Source organism: Salminus brasiliensis, chromosome 24, assembly GCF_030463535.1.
Source record: "Salminus brasiliensis chromosome 24, fSalBra1.hap2, whole genome shotgun sequence".
Classification (NCBI taxonomy): domain Eukaryota; kingdom Metazoa; phylum Chordata; class Actinopteri; order Characiformes; family Bryconidae; genus Salminus; species Salminus brasiliensis.
Window position 1 is genome coordinate 25,092,232 of NC_132901.1, and position 21,947 is coordinate 25,114,178.

The window sequence follows — 21,947 nt, forward strand, 5'->3', positions numbered from 1 at the left end:
AGCCCCAATATCAGCAAATTCCCATTAAAATTAACATCAAGCATTAACTTAATGGTGCAATGCCAGGCGCAGTTGGTTCTCCGTCAAGTGTCTGGGGACTCGGAGCCATATGCCACCGTTCTACATGAGAGAGTTTTACAAGAGAATGAAAAGTCTGACGAGAGCCTAAAACAGTGTTTATGCCTCAGTATCCAGCAGGGACCATGGGGAAGTATGTGTGAAACAGTGTGTGTGTGTGTGTGAGAGATGGAGAGGTAGGTGGACTGTTAGAAACTCCAAATTTTTTTACTTTGAAAGTTTCAGAGAAGAAAACTCTTACTATTGGGGCGTTCCGTATCCTTTCGCTTTCGTGAAGCCCATTGAGATGGCAACCACCAAGGCAGGCAACCCTGTAAACCAGAGACAGACATGGATGAGCAGGTGCATATCAATCAGCGCTTCCTCAGCTGGGTCGAGTCTGCCTTGCAAGACCAGCAGCTTTCATTTGGCCTAAAAATCTAATCACACACACAGTCATACACTGAACATACACAGTGAAAAGCCTGGACGGCTGTCTGATCACACGTAAACAAGATAAAAGGCAAGAGGCAAAGGCAAAAAAATAAGAAAATTAAAATCAAACATTTTAAGAGCAGAAATATAGATATAAAAATACAAACTAAAAAATAAGATAAAAAAGATAAAAAAATATATACATTACATTTATAAGATTACATGTATTAAGACATATTTATACCTAAAAACTAAAGAATAAAAAGTAAATAAATAAAAGAGAATAAAAAGATGCAATATTTTGACATAAAAGATAAAAAAATAAAAAATACAGAGAAAATAAATATATTAAGCTAACTAAAATGGACTAATGACAAAAGGAAATATATAAATAAATAATATATAAATGTATTAAAATAATGAATATATAACAGAGAAAAATAAAAGAAAAAAAATTTAAGCTCCAGCTCTGACTGAGTTTCTTGTCACTGTTACCTTTGGCTGTTTACTAGGAGTCTTAGGTTTTCTTGTCCTCTTACGGTTAACTGATCCTGTAAAGCTATTTTCTGATGCCATAGAGAAAATATATAGAGTCAAATATATAAGATAACAAAATAATAAAATTATATATACATAAAGGTACAGCCTATTGTAAATGAATAAATAAAAGCAAAATATCCAGTGTATTGCCCAGTGCTATATATATATACACACACACACACACATTGTAAGTGCAAGTACAGCTAATTTTTTTCGTCCTGGTTAAGGAGACTGATAGCCTGTGGGAAGAAGCTCCTCCTCATTCTCTCAGTGTTGGCCTTCAGGGAATGGAAATGCATGACAGAATTATTCCAATTATAATACATATTTAATGACCTGGTTAAACAGTGAATTTCATTTATGTTTATTTTATATTCAGTATTAAAAATGCTGAATCCGCACGTCTGATCTTTGTGTGCTTGTTTTGACCTCAAGAAATGACAAAACATGGCTTTTTCAGCACAATTTCTCTGCTTGTTTCATGAGCCAAGAGCAAGAAATAATGGAGATTTAATTGTGTCATACTTTATTCACCAAGTATGGTAAAATACGCAAATAAAATACAGAAGTGTATAAAAACTCACTGTAAAACTAGTTACAAATATATGAAAAAATATATTTAAAAACCTAACATTAACACAATTAAAATGTATATATAACACATTTAACTATTAAATCAATTGAATTTTCTATTATTTTTACATATTGTTTTAAATTATTTACATTTTTTTATTTTTACATTTGATTCACTTCTGTTGTATTTTAATTGGATAAAATCTACTTTTTTATTTCTTCTACTGGGGAAAAAATACAGTCCCTGGTGTGCCATCTAACCTAGGGTTAATGCAGCTAAATTGAATGTTCACGTTTCAGACCAATGACTGATCTTCAACTAGAAATTTTCAATTTTTAAACATCCTCTCAGAGTAAGTCTGTATTTGGGACTGACTGTGTGGGTAAACCCCTTCCAGGCTCCGGAGTATTAAAACACGAGCAGAGAAGACAATTAACATTGCTGCTTCAGTGGAGGGAAAAAGACAATGGTGGATCGCTTACAGAGGAAAATGAAACATGGGTGTTGAGTAAAGAGCAGTGTTTAACATGGGAATCTCTCTCTCTCTCTCTCTCTCTCTCACTCTCTCTCTCTCTCTCTCTCTCTCTGCTTGCTGCTATGAAAGGCTTCATTCAGCCATCACCGTGCTCTGAATATTAACACTTTCTCTCTCGCGCAGGATTTATAGATGCAATCGGGTTTCCTTGGAGAAACCGGACAGAAGCCCGGTGGTCAACCACCTGCCTATACCTCTTCTCAGCCTCCTATCACAACCTCCCGGGCAAGGGTACCAGTCTGAGCCACTTTGACAAGAACCTAATGGTGAAGGCTAGACAACTGCGTCACAACATCTCCAAAGCATTAGGCTGGTCCTGTGGGGTGTTACCCAGTATGCAGTGGTCAGTACTTACCAGAGCCCCGACAGGGTCATGGGCTCCCAGGGCTCACGGAGCTCATGGAGGTCCCATCTCACAACTTATAGGACCCTGTTAAAGGAACTGCTTTATCACCTTCACAGGTCTCAATGCTCAGAGCTGGGGGCATATTTCCAATTTTTCATTTCTAAAAATGACTGATGATCTACAGTGCATATATAAACTAATTAATCTAAACAACCCATTTTCAGATTTAAAACAGTATATTACTACAACAATTTTGAGAAAGTGAAATCTGCCTCCTTTTTGAAAGTAAAAAATAGTATATATATATATATATAAATATATATATATGTTATTTTTATATTACTATATATTATTATATTATTTTCTTTTTCTTTTTATGAAATCTGTTATTTCATTACTTTTACTGAGGAAAAACAAAATATACTATTTCATTATTAAATTTATTATTTTTATTACATTTTACCAAATTCTGTTCTACTTTAATATTTAATTTATATTTAATTTTAAATTAAATATAGAACTATATTATTTATCTTTATATTGAATTAAATTTTCATTAAATAAAATTAATTTTAAACTACTACTGAGAAAAAATACTATCTACTATTTTATTATTAAATCTATTATTTTTGACATTTTATTACATTATATTCGAGGATCATTTTTATTCATTTTTATTTTTATCATTAGTTATCATTAGAATGATTACACATTAGTGTTATCATTCAATCAACTATTTTAAAAAATTTTTATTAAATCAATGCTCAGAGCCCTTCTGGTGGTAAAAGGGAGGGTTTAATGTTAGGTCTGATAAAGAACCCTTTATTTGCAATTTTTCATTTCTAAAAAAGATTGATGGTCTATGGAAAAAACTAAATTCATTACATTGTCTTTTTCATGACTTATTTTTGGTTTAAAACAGTATAATATTAGAACAGTTGTAAAAGTGAAATCTAAATTATACAAATATAGTATTTTATTCTACTTTCATTGTTTTATTAAATCTGTTATTATATTACTACTACTGAGAAAAAATACAATCTACTATTTTATTATTTAATCTATGTTTTTTTTTTTTTTTTTACATTTTATTACATTATATTCTGGTTAAAGTTTTTATAAAATGTACTATTTTATCATTAAATCTACTATTTTAAATATATTTTATTAAATCAATGTTCAGAGCTGTTTTGGTGGTATTGAGAGGTTTTATTGTCAGAGCTGAGAGCTTTTTTTTAAAAATAACTTTTAAATTTGTTATATTGACGTTTTTAGACTCAGAAAAATATTAAGTTGGTTAGAAAAGTAAAAGCTTTCTCCTTTTTGAAAGTTAAAGGATTTGCAATCCTATGTAACTGGTTACAAAGCAGGTCCTGCGTGACGTGACAGCTGATAGAAATGAAAGTCTCATTTCCTGTCATTTCTTGCTCGAGGCAGATTTTCAAAAGAGATGTCATAATACAGCGAACGGCGCATCCTTCCAGTTCCGTTCCTTTGCCTCTTCACGTTTTCTGCTTAGCAACCGTTGTTAAGCAACAAGTTCACTCAAGCTTGATGCCGTCTTTACTTTCCAGAGCTGCTACTGTAAACCGATGCAGAGGGAGTGCTGATATACACTGCCTTACAAACACTCAGTGTTCTGCAGTGAATCCATATTTCTCTAGATTTCTTTAATATCTTTCAATTGGGAACAGTTCTGCTTTGCATAAACCTTCTGTGGAGTGAAAAACAACCTTAATCTCTACACCTCCTCAGACAGAGATACAGATCCAGTGGCTAAAATGACCCATAGTTTGTATTTGCCTTCATTTCACCAGGTTTTGTTCGGCCTCTCTTCTCGCCGCCGCCTCCTCCTCCTCTCCATGCACACTAGAACACTGCAATGATGGAAGGACTGCCTTGTTTGTTGCTAGGTAACTAGAAGAATGAGCGCAAGCTCTTTTGTAATCAATTTGATTTCTGTTTCTTTCGTTACGTTTTTATTTATTTATTTATTTATTTTATTAGCAGGCTGAAGTGCTGGGAGAAAGAAGGACCTCCACCCAGATTCCCGAGGAGCCCAGAACTAACTAAGCACTATGACCAACAATGGAACATTCCCAAAGAGCTCCCACAGTTCACCACAAAGGAGGACATGCTGTCCAATCAGAACGCCGCTCTACCGGAGTGGACAAAGTTTTATGGACGGCTAATGGACCTGAAAAGCTACTTGAGAAGGTACAGAGGAGAGATGTTTCGAGTAGGCCATGTGTCGAGCCGGATGTTCCTCTCATAGCTCTGAGATTACAACGGACCTGAGCGCAGATCAGATGAAGCTCCTCTTCCATACGAAGATTAGCTGCCCAGTCTGCAACCATATACTCTTCATATTAAGGTCCTTCATAAATTAATAGAGGGTTCTTTAAGGGACGCCATAGAAAAAACACAATTGGTTCCATGAAGTGAGTGTGGAGCACCTTCTTCAGACCTTCTACAGATCTTTAAGAGGTTCTTCTATGGTAACGAGGGTAGACCTCCGCAGATGTCCTCGTGACTAGGATAACTCAACCCTACTCGTCTACTCCACACAGGGCTAGAGATGTACATGAGTCAGACCACCAGACCTAAAACCAACTACAGTCATATCCCTCTGTCTCAAGTGACGTCAGAGCTTTTTCTGGATGGCCAGCCTGCCGTTTCCATGACTCTCACTGGGAATAGGATTAAACATGAACCTAGTGGCATCATGCTGCCTAATAATGCCAGGCGTGGGGTATAAAGAGGGGTATAAAGACCCCCCAGCAGCATTGAGCTGTGGAGCAGTGGAAGAACTGTGTTCTTGATGATGGTGGTGCTCCATCCAATGCTTCTGGCAAGAGTAGGGGAGTAGAGGATGATGACAAATCCACACCCTGCTGGACAGTCAACACAGTTACTCCAACAAAAGCAGGATAGACCACTAGGGGGCGCACTAATAGTTCTCTGCTCCAGGTGTGCTGTAGTATGGCTGACACTGAGCTCTGACCTCAGCTTTCTAAGCTGGGATATGCGAGAGAAGACCTTGGTTGTGGTGTAAAGACATTAAAGGTAATTTAACCCCCGATGGACTCTAGGAACGCCCGCCCGAGTTACGAGGCTGCGAAGACTGGATCGAGAGACCATAATAATTGTGGACCTACCATAATAATTGGTGGGTCCATCTATGGATTTGTGTGAAACTGACCAAGCTGAGACTCTGCTAAACCTGTTTCAAGCTCCAACACAATTTGTCCACATGAGTAAAAGCATGTTTTCATAAGAAATGTGAAGAATTGCTAAAATCAGACTTCAATTGTTCAGGTTTTGGGTCAGATTGTTTCTTACCACAGGGCTCTAGGTCACATGGGGTCTCATTATAGAGAGAGCTGAGACGGTTCTGAACTGACTGATATCAACATGTGGGGATTATCTGATATGCAAGTGCCTTTAAAGGCGAAGTTAAGAAGATCGAGAAAATGCCCTTACAGACTCCAGAGGGGTTAAAGATGACACATATTGCCATTCTGTCTGCATGTTTTCTATTTTCTATCTAAATGCATTGGTCAGTCAATTACGCCACACAGCTAAAAACCTGGGCTACATTTTTTTGAGCAAAGCAATTGAAATTTTTGAATATCTAGACTCTTGCCTGTTCACTGGCTTCCATTCTTTCTGAAGACCAGTGGATCTGCAGTGTAGGGCAACTGGATGAATGCTGCAGATCCAGCAGATTCTATTAAAAACCATCAGTGTTCATATTAAACCCTGTCTACTGTAAGCACACCCACATGTACCTGACGTCACCATATAAACTCAAAATCACAAAGCCTTTTTGATCTTACTGAGACGACCTCTTTCCCTTTCAAGAACAACACAACACCACCGCAGTGAGCTGAGCTCCATCCTATCCGTCACAGAAGCAGGAGAGAACTGAGGGGTAGGACACATTTGTGCAGCCCAGAGGCTACCCAAACACTCCCCATGGACCAACAACAGCCCCACAGAGTGCCTACAGCATTACATTTACATTTACATTCATGGCATTTAGCAGACGCTCTTATCCAGAGCGACTTACAAGGTTACTCGTATTACAGAAGTGGGTCAGTGTAGTGTTAGGAGTCTTGCCCAAGGACTCTTATTGGTGTAGCGCAGCATAGTCACCCAGACCGCGAATCGAACCCTGGTCTCCCACATGGTGTGGTAGCTCAGTGGCAGGTAGTGGTGTTATCTGTTGCGCCACACCAACCAGCATAAAGAGAGAGAGAGAGAGAGACACTCACCCCATCCCAGGCAGAGGAAGCGCTTGCGGATGAGCCTGGTCCGCACCTTCCCCGTCACGGCCATGTAGGACTGCCAAGCTTCGGTCAGAACCCAGCAGAACGAGGCCAGGAAGAAGAAGTGCAGAAAGGCCGTTGTCATCGTGCAGACGCCCTGTCGATACCAAAGAGAGAGAGAGAGAAAGAGAGAGAGACATTAAAAGACATTAAACGTCTGCCAGGGCACAGGAGATTCGCCTTTGGCACATAAGCTTGGCCTAAACTGCAGAAGCCCAGAGTAGAAGTTGTGTAGTCTAGGCAATAAGCAAGCTGATTGTGGGGTTAGGACACTGACCTAACTCCACTTTCCATCATGTGGCGATTGGCAGCATTTTCTGCATGAGTTTCCTGTTTCACCTTGAGGATGCACAGTACAATTGATCCAAGCAGCAGCTGCCAGGAAAGAAATCGCTGCTGTCGGATCTCCAAATATCTACAAGAGCCACACTTTGACGAATGTACGTTCTTTAAGTGGTTCTGGGTCTCCCAGTTTCCTCTACGTTTGCATATTAAAACCACCTCCTTGTTTCCATCAGCTCCACATCCCACATAGGAGCACTGTGAAGTCCTACAGTTCTTCCAGACTGTCTCCATCTGTTTCTCTGCAGACTCCATTATCAGCCTCCTTTCACCCTGTTCCTCAATGCTCAGGACCCCACAGACCAGACCACCACAGAGCAGACGGTAGTATCTGGGTGGTGGGTCAGCATTCTCAGCACTGCAGTGACTCTGACTGACTGACATGGTGGTGGCGAGCGGATCAGATGCAGCAGTGCTGCTGGAGTGCTTAAACACTGTGTCGGCCCACTCTATTATTAGACACTCCTACCTAGCTGGTTCACCTTGTAGATGTCAGCAGATGTAAAGTCAGGGACAGTTTGTTGTTGTTTGTGTTGGTCGTCCTCTAGTGCTTCATCAGTGCTCATAGGATACTGTTGGCTGAATGGTGGACTGTTCTCAGTCCAGCAGTGATGCTAAGGAGGTTCTTCAATTTGTGGAGCAACTGTGGAGGAACTTCGAGAAACCTTCAAGGGAAGGTTTTTAGACGAAAAGGGTTCCTTGAAGGTTTCTCAGAGCACTTTATGGGGTTCCTACACAGTTTCAAAGTGAAGAACCTTCAAACGTTCCTCAAGGATCTTCTATTTTTAACAGTTACATCAAACTCTTGGTTAAAAGAGGTAACCCTCGTCTTGTTGAAGCTCACTGAACCATCCACCGAAAGGGTCTTGAGGGAACCAGTAGCGGTTCTTATAGGATATCACTCTATATAACTCCAAATAGCTGGCCGAGGTTAGGTACGGCCTTCTTGTACTAAACCCAACCTCTATAAGGTCTTGCTCTGGAACAGCCACACGTCATTTGTCAACAACTCATTAGCCTAGCTCTCAAGCTAAGATATTTGATGGCACCCAGAGGACCACTAGAGCAATGGGGGAGGGGCTGAGGATCATGCAAGGGCCTTGAGTTGCTCTTGGATCACTCTGCAAGTGTATTAATTTGTATGCAAGGGATATGGTCTGGAAGCTTGTGACTCAAGGTCATGCATTCTTGGTGAGAGAGAAGGATGGAGAGGGATTATGTTTTTTTACAGATGCATAAAACAAAGCACTGCTGTCTCGCCCTGGTGAGAAGGTTCAATGGATTGAGGCGACACTGGAAAAGTCCATCAATAACAGAGTCCCAATCTGCTGTTGTCTTTAAGAGCAGTTTATGCACCATTACTCAAGAACTAATATATCCACCAGCATTTTTCTTTTCTGAGGATCCAGATGTTAAATTAGACGCTAAATGGGAGGCGAACAGCATGCATGGCTACTGAAATGTAAATTGAAAAAGAAGACCTTGGCCTTATTATTTAAAGGCTGTAAATTTTATTTCATATTAATAATTTACTAATAATAGTCCCGTATCTTGTTCACTATATGAAAAAAGTATTTGGACGCCTGCCCATTTTAAATTTCTTTCTTTTTTTGGAATTACTGTCTCTACTGTCCAGGAAAGGCTTTCTGTTGATTTTTGAACATTGCTGTGAGGATCTGATTGCATTCTTTGACAAGAGCTAAGTTCATATGGTCAGGATGGTGTACTGCTCCATCCAAAAGTACTAGATGGAGCACCAACCATCATTCCGGAGAACAGTTCTTCCACTGCTCCACAGCTCAATGCTGCTGGGGGGCTTTATACCCCCCTAGCCCACACCTGGCATTAGGCAGCATGGTGCTGAAAGGTTGATTTTTATTGGCTTCAGAGAATCCTGTTCTAATGGCAAGCTGTGTGTCAGTAAAAGTGGCTGAATGCATTCATTAGAAGGGGTGTCCACAAACATTTGGACGTGCAGTGTTCCCTAAAACTCTTATATTTAGATGAACATGCTATCTGATAACAGTGAAGGCTGCCCAAAGCGGGCTGCCCGAAGTTGGCCCATGAGGGTGTTTGGTTTGGCCCTAATCCCACCTCCTCATCCAATAAATGAATAAACCAATGGATTATAAACTATTCAAATTCAGCCACTGAGCTTTGGCACCCAAGAAAACTGGAACTCTAAGCTAAACCATGCTAAATGATGGGGGCTGGTTCTTATGGATTGCTAGAAACTATCATATTCCTCCAATATCACACTGCAAAAAAAGAAAATGAGAAATATCAGATATTTAAACTCAATTTAAGAGGATTTCACTTGCTATCATGCATAGTCAAGCATATACTAACACCAGTAATATCCATGTTTTTACCACCAACAATCCAGTGAACCCCTTCAATGTACCGCTACTGCACCTTCTACACAAAGTCCATCAACCCAGCCAACATGTTCATGTGGGGCTCACATAGGTGCAACGTGGACTAGGTTGGTTCCAGGTGGGTGTTTTTGTACATACATTTTTACCGGCATCCCAAATGGACCCCATCATTACAGCCCACCTTAATCTCACATGGGTCCCATCTAGGCCCCATGCGCAGTGTACAACCCATTTTTTTTCTAAGCTCTCCTGGTCCCATTACTGACCCTGGTGGGCATCCATATGTGGGGCCAGCGTGGAACCCAATGACAAAACGTTCTGCTTCCCAGTTGGGCGACCCATACAGGCCCCACATGGAGCTGTTATCTGGGAATGAAATCAGTAAAGATGGACTGCTGGCTGCTCGGTTTGAGCAGATCTCGATCACAGTAAAAAAAAGACTGTAAAATATGTAATTAATGGTGATAGTAGTAGTCTTGCATAACTGCAACATTACATAAACCCCCTGTCAACAACTTTTTTTATTATCTTGGCACAGCTTACTGTGAGTTCTGATCATTTCAGTCCGAGTCCAACAGCGAACAGAGAGGCTGTATTTATTTACTGTTGAGAAGAAAAGAGGAACTGCAGCAGTGCTAACACTGTCAGGTGAAGAAAATAGGACGCCCCATGAAAACCTTGATCATATGGAGATCTGACCTTCATGTGATCAATACTGAGGGATGGAGGGAATCTAACTAAACCAAAAATGAATTATAAAATATAAAATATATCATTATAAATTATAAATAAATGTATATATAAATATAAAAATATATAATAAATATATAATAAATGGACCAAGACCAGGACTTCTGCAGCAATGTGCAGCAATGGACAGATCAATCTTAGGTCTTGCCCTGATCTTAATTTTTTCTGACATTAAGACCCCCCTCCCCCCCCCCCCCAACACACACACACACCTCCCATAAAAACTCCCCAAACTGCTTGTATATCTTTCTGATGGCAGGTAAGTACTTTGACATCCACTATGGTGTCTACTATGACAGTATTCTAGGATTATTAGAGACTCCTTTACTCATCTTGTGCTCTGCTGTTGGGCTGAACTTGCTGGGACACCCTGATCTGGCCATGCTGGCAGTTGTTTTAAATGTTCTCCACTTAAATTACTGATTTAGTGGACGGTGGAACAGCGGCTGATTTCTAACTGTTTTGAGATCCTTTAAACCCCCTTCCCAGACTCCTCTCTCTGCATCTCCACCCTCCTTCCTGAAGGCCTCAGAGCACTCTCTGGATCTGGCCATGATGGTGATCTTCTTCACCCCTCACTTCAACCATCAATCGAGATCAGACCAGACTAAACGTCTGAGGTTTAAATAAGACTCCAGACTCCTCCAGAATAATCCTCTCCAACCATGTTCTGATCATCTGCAGCTGATGGTCTGCTCCTGAACTATTAAATTAATAATGCTCTATTTCTACTTATTATTTAGACATTTCTTCAGTTGTATGTGTTTAGCTAGATCACCTCCATCTCTCAGTGCTGCTCACATGACGACCAGATGTCCATATGATCAAGGTTTTAGTGCTGTGTCCTTGTTTATAACCAAAATGCATGGAAAGGATGCACGAATCCACACCAGTGCGTCACGCCTGGTCTACCTCTACAGCAATGCTGACCAGAGGGCATGGCTCGTACCACGTTAGACATGCCAGCACCTCAGTGCCATATGGTCTTGTGGTAATTACAGATGGCATAACTGTAGTAGCTCTCTTTTTTGCCCCCATTAATCTCACCCTGCAACAATAACAAGCTATAAACTACAATTAACTGCAAATTGCAAATTCAACCATTGAGTGAAAAGAAAAAAGAAAAGAAAAAACAGTGTCCAGCTTCAAGGTCCAGCTTCAACGAGACCAATCAATTTGCTTCTTCCTAAGGTGCATGGAGGCATCGGGATGCCCATTACGAAGGGAAGGCAACACTGCACCACACATCTCGCACACAGCAGTGAGCATTACAATATGACAGATGCCTGCCTACAGAAGGCCAATTACAGCACAGCCAAACAACGAAAACGCCCACTCGAAAACACACACACACACAAATACAGGTATACACACACACACACACACACACACACACAACACACACACACACATTTTGCTTACTACAGTGTGTGCTGCACAAGCTGTGCTGTAGTGTAGTGAAGTTGGTTGACATCACTTGGGACACCGAGAGACGAGCTCACAGTGCTGATGTGTGTGTGTGTGTGTGTGTGAGTGTGTGTGTGTGTGTGTGTGTGTGTGTGTGTGTGTCTGTGTATATATGTGAGGGCTCGTTAGACACAGGCGGGGTGTGTGACGGACTTCTGTGCCACTCTGAAGCTCAAGTCTCTCAGCCCAGCTGCTGGACTGTGAGAGAAGGATCCCATGGGTGCTCTGGGCCAAGAACCGAGAGCTGATGTACACAATGCTTTATATGGACTGACGAGTCTTTTAAGGCATTACAAGGTCGGGTTTATCCGAGAGGCTCAAGGAAGTACACATGATCGTGGGGATGTGGTTAGCAATGGAGGAAAGCTGGAGGTGCAGCGCATCGCTTCTCAAACAAGTCCTTAGGGAGCTCCAGATGGTCCCAACACACAGGAATAAAGCAGAAATGAGGAACATCTGGGAGGCCCTGAGGGCTGGTTTGAGAAGCACTGAATTAGCCATAACATTACAACCACTGATGAAGCATTGTTAAAGTGAACAACATTGATGGTCAGGTTTCCAGAAGCTCCTGTCAATGGGTGGATATATTAGGCAGCTTGAGGTTGACGGGTTGGAAGCAGGGGAAACGGGCAAAAGTAACAGTGATGTTCTAGACGACTGGGTCAGAACATCTCCAAAACATCTGGCAGGTCTTGTAGGGTGTTCCCGGTAGCTACCAAAAGTGCTCCTAGAAGGACAACCAATTCGCAACAGGGTCGTGGGCGCCCAAGTCTCACTGATGCTCATATCTTACAGGTCTTAAAGGATCTACTGCTGATGTTAGTCTTGGTGGCAGATACCACAGAACACCTTCAGAGGTGTTGTGGGGTCCATGCCTCGACAGGTGGGAGCTGATTTGGAGCAACTACACAATATTAGGCAGGTGGTTTTAATGTTATGGCTGATTAGTGGCATTCTTCAGCTTACATTGTTAATTGTTAATTGTTGTTTTCTTTAGACTGGCTGGCTGACCAGTTTAGTCAAGCTGGTCATACTGGTGTATCAGTATGGCCATGCTGGCCAATGCCAGTCAACAAGCTGTATGGTCGCTGTATGGTCATTCTGGTTAACCAGCTTGGTTAGGTTGGTCATGCTGGTAGACCTAAGCTAAGTGGGTCAACCAGCTTAACCAGCTTGACCAGTAGTCCCCCCCCCCACCCCAGCAGGTTAGCTTTGGAAGATGCTATTAAAACTAGCCTGTCTTACTCACATAGGGTGCTTAATGTGGCTAGCAGTGCAGGACTGTGTTAGCCACATTAGCATTAACTGGGGCAGTGTTACTTTGAGGCAAGCAAACCTGGAGATGGGGGATTTGAATGAGTCATGAAATGGAAAGGGAAGCTTAGCATGAAATCAAGTAGTAAACCCCCCCTCCCCACCACCACCACCACACACACATTCACACACATTTACACACAAAGTAGACAATGCACTGGCCTGTGTGTATGGATGTGGGTAAATGAAGTGAAAGGGAGTGTGGCAGTAGGGGGGTTGTGGTTGGCCCACGGCCCCTTCTCTGAAATCCAGAGTGTGCTCTGCCCTTTACAAAGGCAAATTGCCGGGAGATGTTGAGCCCACCATGTCTGTATCCATGGCAACAGAGGAGTCGAGTTTGGGAGCACTCCGTTAAACTCGGATGTGGCTGACGTAGGAGGAAGTGGGGGTGGTGGAGGGGGAGGGCTTGTTGGTGGGGGGTGGAGGGTGGAGGGTGGAGGGGGCAGCGACTCGCTTAATAGCCCAGATTCGAACAGTCTGATGAATACTGAGGGAGGGGACGGGTCAGACATGCTCATTTGAATGGGGTTCGTTATGTTTGTATGTACAAGCAAATGGCCTTTATAACCTACAGAATAACAGCACAACAAAAACAGCAGAAAGCTGCCTCTCGATGAGGCACTTAGGAGCCCGGACGGTAGCGCTCCTCAAAACGCCAAACCTTTTCATCACCAGCGAGATGTTCCTTCTTAAGGAGGCTGCTCTATACAGCGTAAATCTCATATCTGCAATTCCCCCGGCTCTGAATAATGCCGTGAAGAAGGTCTCTCAAGCAGGCTGGAATGCTGTAAAGCTGCTCATGTGAAAATGTGAAGAGCAGGCTGTTGCATCAGAAGCTACAACGGCAGAAACCCAGGCTGCCATAGGAACAGTGAACAATCTAGGTCTGCTTTATCTCCACATATCACCATCCATCCTCTCGAGCTGGAGCATCAGATTCAGTTTGTGTAGCGTTTGCTTTGAGGTGTGATGCTTTAAGGGCTCTGCAGTCTGCGAAAATACACCTTACAGCTTATGGAAAAAATGCCATTTGTGATATACTGTATATACAGCACTGTGCAGATGTTTCACACACCTAATCACATTATTTAAGATCATGTTTCTACTGTAGAAGCTCCAGATCCCATCAGAACAGATACAGCAGCTGAACATAAATCTAGTAAAAAGGAGAAACAAGAGCTTCTCATTCTGAAGAAAGAAAGTAGTGAGATCTTGTTTCAGGGTGAGCTAGTCTGAAGAACAGAGCTCGGTTCCTCCAGGTTTCTCCTGGACGCCTCCCCAGTCCAGCCAGCCAGCACAGAGTGGAGGATGTGTTCAACTCCATCAGCAGCAGCAGCAGCAGCAGGTCACCTGATTTACCACCAAACCAGGTGTTGATCTGAGGAGAACTCTAAATAATACTAGACGCCATGAGGAGAACTTTGAGAGGAGATGTTCTAATGATGAACACAGTGATGGAGAACCACCACCACTTTGTGTAGGTGTTTATTCTAATATCAGTGATTTACTGAGGAGATCAACACTTACTGGCCAGATAAACAGTACATTATCAGTACATTATCTGCAAAAGGTGCCAAACATCAGCACAGTACCAACCCAAGCATTTTTGCTCCACAAGTCAGGCAACAGCATACACAGTATAGCTCCTAGAGGTTTGTAGGGGTCCACTTCAATTACAGAGGACTGAAAAGTATATTGAAGTATCGCCTGCTGTTTCACAAATAGCAACCTCTTTATAATTCTGGTGATTTCAGAGGTTATTACGAATTTAATTAAGGCCAGAATTTAGGGCAGAGGTTCTCAGGGCTTGGGAGACCTTTCCAATGCTTCCCACTGCTCAAACGCAGCTCGCTCAACTGATGAAGTAATTATATTAAGTCTTGATGGGCAAAAAATTATATCTTAGCAAGTAAAACCCTCATTAATCTAATCTAAAAATCTGATCTCAGTTCTACATTGTTCAAAATATTAAAAGCCTTATTTCGTTTACATCTTATCCAGAGCGACTTACAAGGTTACTCGTATTTCAGAGATGGGCTAATGTAGAGTTAGGAGTCTTGCCCAAGCACTCTAATTGGTGTAGCACGGCATAGTCACCCAGACTGGGAATCGAACCCCAGTCTCCCACATGGTGTTTTGTATTGTTTTGTATTTTTCATGATTTTTCCCAACTGTCCTCCCCAGTTGTAGATAACAAATTACCCAACCCACTCACATGTAATGCTCCCGACACTGGGAGGGTGAAGACTAACACATGCACAACCAGCCACCGCCTCTTTTTACACTGCTGCCACTACAACGTCACCGGACAACCAACACACTCGGAGGTAAGCACTGGTTCCCCAGCTCTGATGCATCGGCCGGCATCACACTGAAGTGATGTAGGGAGACCGATAAAGCCATCTACCTACCCAGAGAGAGCAAGCCCAATTGTGCTCTCCCTGGCTCCGGCTGCTGATGGCAGGCAGCATGACCTGCGATTCCAACCAGTGATCCTCAGGTCATGGGGGCAGCATTTGAGTCCGCTGGACCACTCGGAGCCCGATTGAACTTAATTCTAGCTTATTTTTACTTGTTTTAAGTCATTTGATCTATTGAAAGTCTTTATTATGCTACTGCTTTTAATTCATTCATGCTGCCACACTCATCTGGTATTGTGATTAGATTGCTGCTACTTTTTACAATTTTTCTGCTTTCCCACTTTTTCTATTTATGTCTACCCTTCTTATATTCAATTTTTTTTCATTATTATTATTTTACTTATTCAATAATTGCTCTTTGGGTGTAACTGGGACCTTGAGATCTCAATTTCGTTCCACCCCCTGTACCACATGTGATGCGAATGACAATAAAGTCTCCTTGAATCCTTCAATCTTAGAGATCATTCTGCTTGTTTTTAGCATGATCTAGAATTATAGTATATTATTTCCTGAATTAAGCAAAATTACAGAGCAAAATAAGATGCCTGTGGTTGATAAAATCACCTAAAACAAGAAAATAAAAGTTTTTTTATATTGCTACAATGTGAATTTTCCTAACATTAGAAATGTTTTAGATATTAATACTACATTTAAGAGGATTTCACTTGCTAGGATATTATTTTGTGACCAATGAAAATACATAAAAAAAAACACCAGCTTAACCAGGGAGCAGCTGGTTACTGCTGTCCAGCAGCATTTTAGCATGCACGTCCCAGAACTCTCAGTGCAGTACAGTTGGTGTAGTATCTCTTGAGAAGGCACTCAGAACTTGAGTGAACTGGAATAGCCTCATACTTTATGTAACACCACTGGACAGTTTGTCAAAACAAACATGCAGAACCTCTGAACTCCTCACTTTTCATGTACGAAGCCGGCCCTGAAATGTGTTGGAGACTACAGCCCAGTTGTCATGAAGCGCCATGAACGTTCTCACTCCTCGTCTCGCCCGAGATCGTCATCACTTCATTCATGATCCAGCTCCTGTGCCATCATCCCAGATAAGGTTCTACCCCTGGCTGAGAACACTCTCCAAAATAAAGGTGCTACACAAGGTTCTTTCAGCGATCCCACAGAATAACCACTTTTGTACTTGGTGAAGAACCTTTATAAACGTTCTATGGTTTGATTCTTTATGGATCCAAAAATGGTTCCTCTATACCGATCAGCCATTGATTATTTATTGATTAATCAGTGGCTTTATGCGTCAAGGGTGGATGCATTAGGCAGCAAGTGAACAGTCAGTTCTTGAAGGTAATGAAGGTAGGAAAAATTGGCCAGCGTAAGAACCTGAGCCACCTTAAAAAGAACCAAACTGATGTTCTAGACGACAGCTGGGTCAGAACATCTCTAAAACACCAGGCAGGTCTTGTGGGGTGTTCCCAAAATATGCAGTGGCTAAAGCAAGGAACCACCTGTGAATCGGTGACAAGGTCATCATGAGCACCTCAAGGCCCAGCCTCACAGCTTACAGGATTTAAAGAATGCTTATGCTGCTAATGTTGGTCTTGGTGCCAGATACCCCAGGGCACCTTCAGAGGTCTTCTGAGGTCAGATCTGCTGTGGTGGAACAAGGGGGACCTACTCAATAGAGTGTAGACTGTGTAGGCTGTGTAGGCATGATGGCAAAGTCACAATTATGGGCAAGTGTGCCACCTCCTCATCATCTTCATCAATCAAATGTGGAACTCGTTTGATTGGAAGATCCTGACCTCATCAAAATGGGAAACCCTATCCAAGCTTCCATGGGAAACTGCATAATTGAAGCAGGGAAGACGACTTCCTAGCTTAACCTGTGAGGCTGACTCAGAGATAGCACCATCTGATTAGCATAAAGTCTTTGATTTAAGAGTGTGCTCTCAGCGTCTTCATTGAGCCTCAGTGGGTTTTTTTTAAGAACTGCTTAATTAATGCTTTTTTATGAAGATGAAGAAGAATGAGAAGAAGGAAGAGGATCACCTATGGAGAGTGAGGCTAGTGTTGAAATATTTAGGTTCAAGGGCCTGAACTAGGTTCAAGGGAGGATCCTAACGAGTATATTTGATCACTGGTGACTTTCACAGGTTCACAGGTGACATTCAGCCTTTCATTTATCCATTCATCCTGATTTTAACTGAATGACATCAGAGGCTGCTGTCATTTGAGACCACCCAAGAAGTCAACAGATGCTCTGGTTAGGGGTGAACTAACAACATACCTAAAAAGTCTCTGGAATAATGGCAATATGCAAATGCCTTTTATAAATAATTAATTTCTAATTTTCCACCATTTTCCACCCAATTTGGAAGGCCAATTACCCAACCCTGTTCAGGGCAGCCTTTACCTCCATTCCAACTTCCGCTGATGCAGCAATGCTAGGTGACCATCTGATACAGCAGTACGGCCAATATCACAGTAGGAGTGATGTGGAGAGGAAATCTCACCAACCCTGAGGGATCAAGGCCTACTGTCCTCTCTCTAACTCCGGCTGCCGATGGCAAGCAGCCTGACCCAGGATTCGAACCATTGATCCTCGGATCATAGTGGCAGTGCCTTATTCCGCTGGACCACTCAGAGCCCACAAATGCAAATCTAATGCTGTGAAGATCCTGACCAGCCAAATCACAGATGTCCTCAAAGTGTCTGGGTGACACTATAAAAACATAGGGGTCAAATATTAGCCACACCACATCAAGGATTCACCCCTATTTTTGACCATATCATGCCGGTGTAATCAGAATATTGATCTACTACTTGTGATACCAGGTGATACCAAGGCCGAAACCTAATTTTGGATTGGCGCCCTGTCCAGGTAGGCTCTGGATCCAGCAGTTCCTTGACCAAGAACATGGAGAACAATCAATAATTCAACGTTACAACATTACAAATACAACAGCTTGGTTGGTTGTAGCCCAGCTAGCTTAGCCGGTACTGGATGAGACTATTAATCTCAGGGTTGTGGGTTTGTAAACTGTCTTTATTGTAAATTACTGTAAATTATATGTAAACTGTCTGAAGTCAAAAGCCAAAAGAGCCAGAGGCAAATTCACAGTGTGTATCAACATACTTGACCATACTTGGCCAATAGGCCAGAGGTGGCTCAAAGGTAAGAACGCTGGGTTATTGGTCACAAGGTTGTGGGTTTGATGCCCAGGACTGCTCAGCTGCAAATGTCAGGCCCTTGAAAAAGACCTTAATCCCTATACAAATGTACAAGGTACTTAACTACAACATTCTTCTATGCCTTTCTACTGAATTTCAGCCAAGTTTTAATGATCCATTGAGGAAGTTTCTCGACAATATCCCATGATCTGAATAGGATACAGGTTTTCTAGACCACCATAACCTTTAATCATGGCCTCTCTTGTGTCCTGAAGTTCTTCTAACCTCGTTTAACCAAACAGGAACCTCTTCAGACTGCCCAATTTCCACTCATGAACACCACCCTTCAAACAACCAGCTGTTTCCAAGACAAAACCACCAGTCAGTCAAAACCACCAGCTGCTGGAGGCCTGAGGCTTGTGCAGTGACAGCGTGCAGTTCAATGACTGCGTCCACTGCAGCGAAGCGGCACTGCACTTTTCAATGAATTCGTCAACGGTGTCCTGAGCCACCGTCCGCGTTCAACTGACTGCTGTCGAAGTTTCAGCAAAGGCTAAACAAGCAAATTCAGTGATACCTATTCATACTGTAGCTCACCTGATGTGTTCCAGGGACGGCTTTTCAAATTAGCATCCTTTTAAATATTCAGAACCAACCATTCAAACCTAATCTACTTACCTCCGTTCCACTCTGGCGTCGTTCTACAATATCCCATTTTGACAAGCGTTTATTCACACCTTGTCAAGATTATTGTAAGAGACGGCTTTTGGTTCTCCAATTAACGTAACGTATATCCGCTTCCTGCCTCGCAAAACACACACCGCGCTTTGTCTGGCACGTTGTCGTCACCGTTTTGACATTAGTCTTTCCCCCCCTCTATTAATATTCATGGCAAATGTGTTGCTGCTCTATTAAGATAGGAACACTTCCTTACCACCAGCACTCAACAAGTGAACGAGGCCTAAAGCTGAGCACTTAAAAGCACAAATAATTAATAAAGGGTGCCTATACCGATCCCTACCTAAAAAAAAACAACACAAGAGAGAGAGAACTGAGCCGGAAAGGAAGCTTTCTCTGAGGTTCGCAGTATAATGCATTATTAGAAAGTTGTTGTAGGCTGGGAGGATTCTGAGAACAACGAGCAGTTTCTGAGCATGAGTGTATTTTAAGTTTTAATGGCGTTCCAGCTCACAGAAGAACGACGGAGTTGCTCTTTCTGCTGGAAGTCAAGCAGATATTGTCTAGGCGCTCAGAAGTGCTGCGCACTTGCGGGGGAAAGGAATAAAGTACCTTCCTGCTAAAAGAGCCCGCAAGAAAGCAGGAAACCTGAGCTGCTGGCGAGGAAAGGCTGTTAGGCTGATGAGTGCTAGATGCTTGAGCGGCTAAAGAAAAGCTTCAGTGGTTTGGTTGATCAAACAAATGTGGAGGATTAATGCAGAACACACTAATGGATGGATAAGCCACAAGAAACAGGGGTGCTTATCTCCGCAAATACGAATGTCTGGTACCTCATACTTGGACAGGTACGCTCCTTTTCTGAGCTTCCGAGGTCGTTCTTCAGTCTACATTATAAAAGGTGGCCTGGAGAGGAATAGCTGAATGATAGTGAACCTCAAATGCTGTCGTTCCTCATTAAAAAGAAGCATACGAGCTGTAAAACAGGGCAATTCCAAAACCCCAAAACTGTTACATCACAGTTTTGACTTGCTACCACAAGAAAAAGCTCTAGACAAAGCTGGCGAAATGGTGAAACAGTAAAAGTCGATGGCGAATATGGTGTTGTTGATACTAGAGAGCAGCTCATCACCTCCAGACTCTGCTAGCTATGGGAATACTGGTTGCTACACAGCTTTTTTACTGTGCCAGTGTCCGCAGAAGGGGAGCTTAAACTCGGCACACGATGAAGCAAAAGCCCAGGGAAGCAAACAGGGATCAATGCTAGGCTAATAGCTAACGCAAGCTTTTCCCATCTCTTCCCACTGGACTCCCTCGGTCGAACCAACCTGGGTCTAAACTCGCATCAGAAGGATAAGCACTGCATTAGTTTTAGCCAAACCTGGGGAATCGAGTGGGGACAAGGCTAAAAGCTAGCCGGCTACAGCAGCACTATCCGGTAAGACCGTGATTTCGTTACTATAGGGGTTCTGTGAGCTGTCCTTGGTGCTGTAAACCAGCCAATCAGAGCAGAGCTCATCATTTTATCGAGGTAAATCAGCATGTTTTATTGTCAGACATAAAATAACAGGGTGGCAAATAAACCCCCCCAAGCAAATTCTGCATCATTTGACAAGAATTGGGCATATTTTTTTACCAGCGTCTTGTGAAGCTTGACCAGGCTGCAATGAAAAGTTGCCATGAAAAAGGCATTTGTCACAACTGTCCTTTAAGACTCATAAGGTTTTATGAGCACCGTGCCCTGGAGCATGAGAGTGAAGATGGCTATCTAGCGAGGTCTGAAAGGACAGGATTCATCTCCCCGAAAAAAAATATGTTTCACAGCTCCCAAATGCAAAAGGCTGTCAGCTGGAATAAGACCTGACAGGCTTCTAAAGTCTAAACTTCTTCAGGGGGCTCAAACAGATGACTCCAGGAGAAGCCCTCATCACTTTAACGTAGGAGATGATTAACAGAAGCAAAGCTGTACAGCAACTTCAATTAGAGCTCTTTTAGTCAAGACGAGGGAGCGCATACTGTAGAGATGGAAAGCGGCTGCTGAAATGAAGTCGTTGAGATGTAACGTCACGCTGGGTTAAGCTTAAAACGTTCATTTCGGGCTGATAACATGGTCCTCTGAGTGGAAAAAAAGGGAAGTTTGCCTTTGGGAGCAGATTTTTTTTATTATTAGTGCTCAATCACTCCAGAGATTCAGATGGAAAGCTGGAGAGCTTCAGACTCGGGCCTTCAGACCTTAGGCTTCATCTCCAGAGCGTCCCACCTAATGTATGGGCAAAGGTTTTCAAGCTGTGTGTAAATAGTTGAAGGCCTGCTTGAGCTATTAAGATGATGTGTCTACAAACTTTTGGAGGTTTGGCGAGCTCAGACCATGAAACCCACATAATATAAAGGTTCTACAAAGATTTTTTATGTGATGACATAGCAGAACCATTTCTTCAGAACCACAATTTCACAAAGAACCCAATCTGTAAAAGAGATGTGATTGTGAAGAACCTCTCAATTGCTAAGGAATATTGACATCTACTTCTTTACACCTTTACATGTGTATTTCTTTCAGAAAAATGGATCAATTAAGGTATCACTATTATGGGATCTATCATGAAACCACTGTTGGCTCCATAAAGAACCATTTTCAATAGAGATGT

The 21,947-nt window shown here is 42.3% G+C and overlaps 1 protein-coding gene across 3 annotated transcripts in view; it reads right to left on the bottom strand.

Annotated features, from left to right (window-relative positions):
• The window catches only part of adgrb3 (adhesion G protein-coupled receptor B3), a 278,549-nt gene that overhangs the window by 19,261 nt on the left and 237,341 nt on the right, over positions 1-21,947 (bottom strand). For all 3 annotated transcript variants that reach the window (XM_072670789.1, XM_072670790.1, XM_072670791.1), the window contains 2 exons: positions 6,765-6,915; positions 320-389 (listed from right to left, as the gene is read on the bottom strand). In XM_072670789.1, coding sequence (XP_072526890.1) covers positions 320-389; positions 6,765-6,915 — 221 coding nt within the window. The remainder of the gene's footprint in view (positions 1-319; positions 390-6,764; positions 6,916-21,947) is intronic.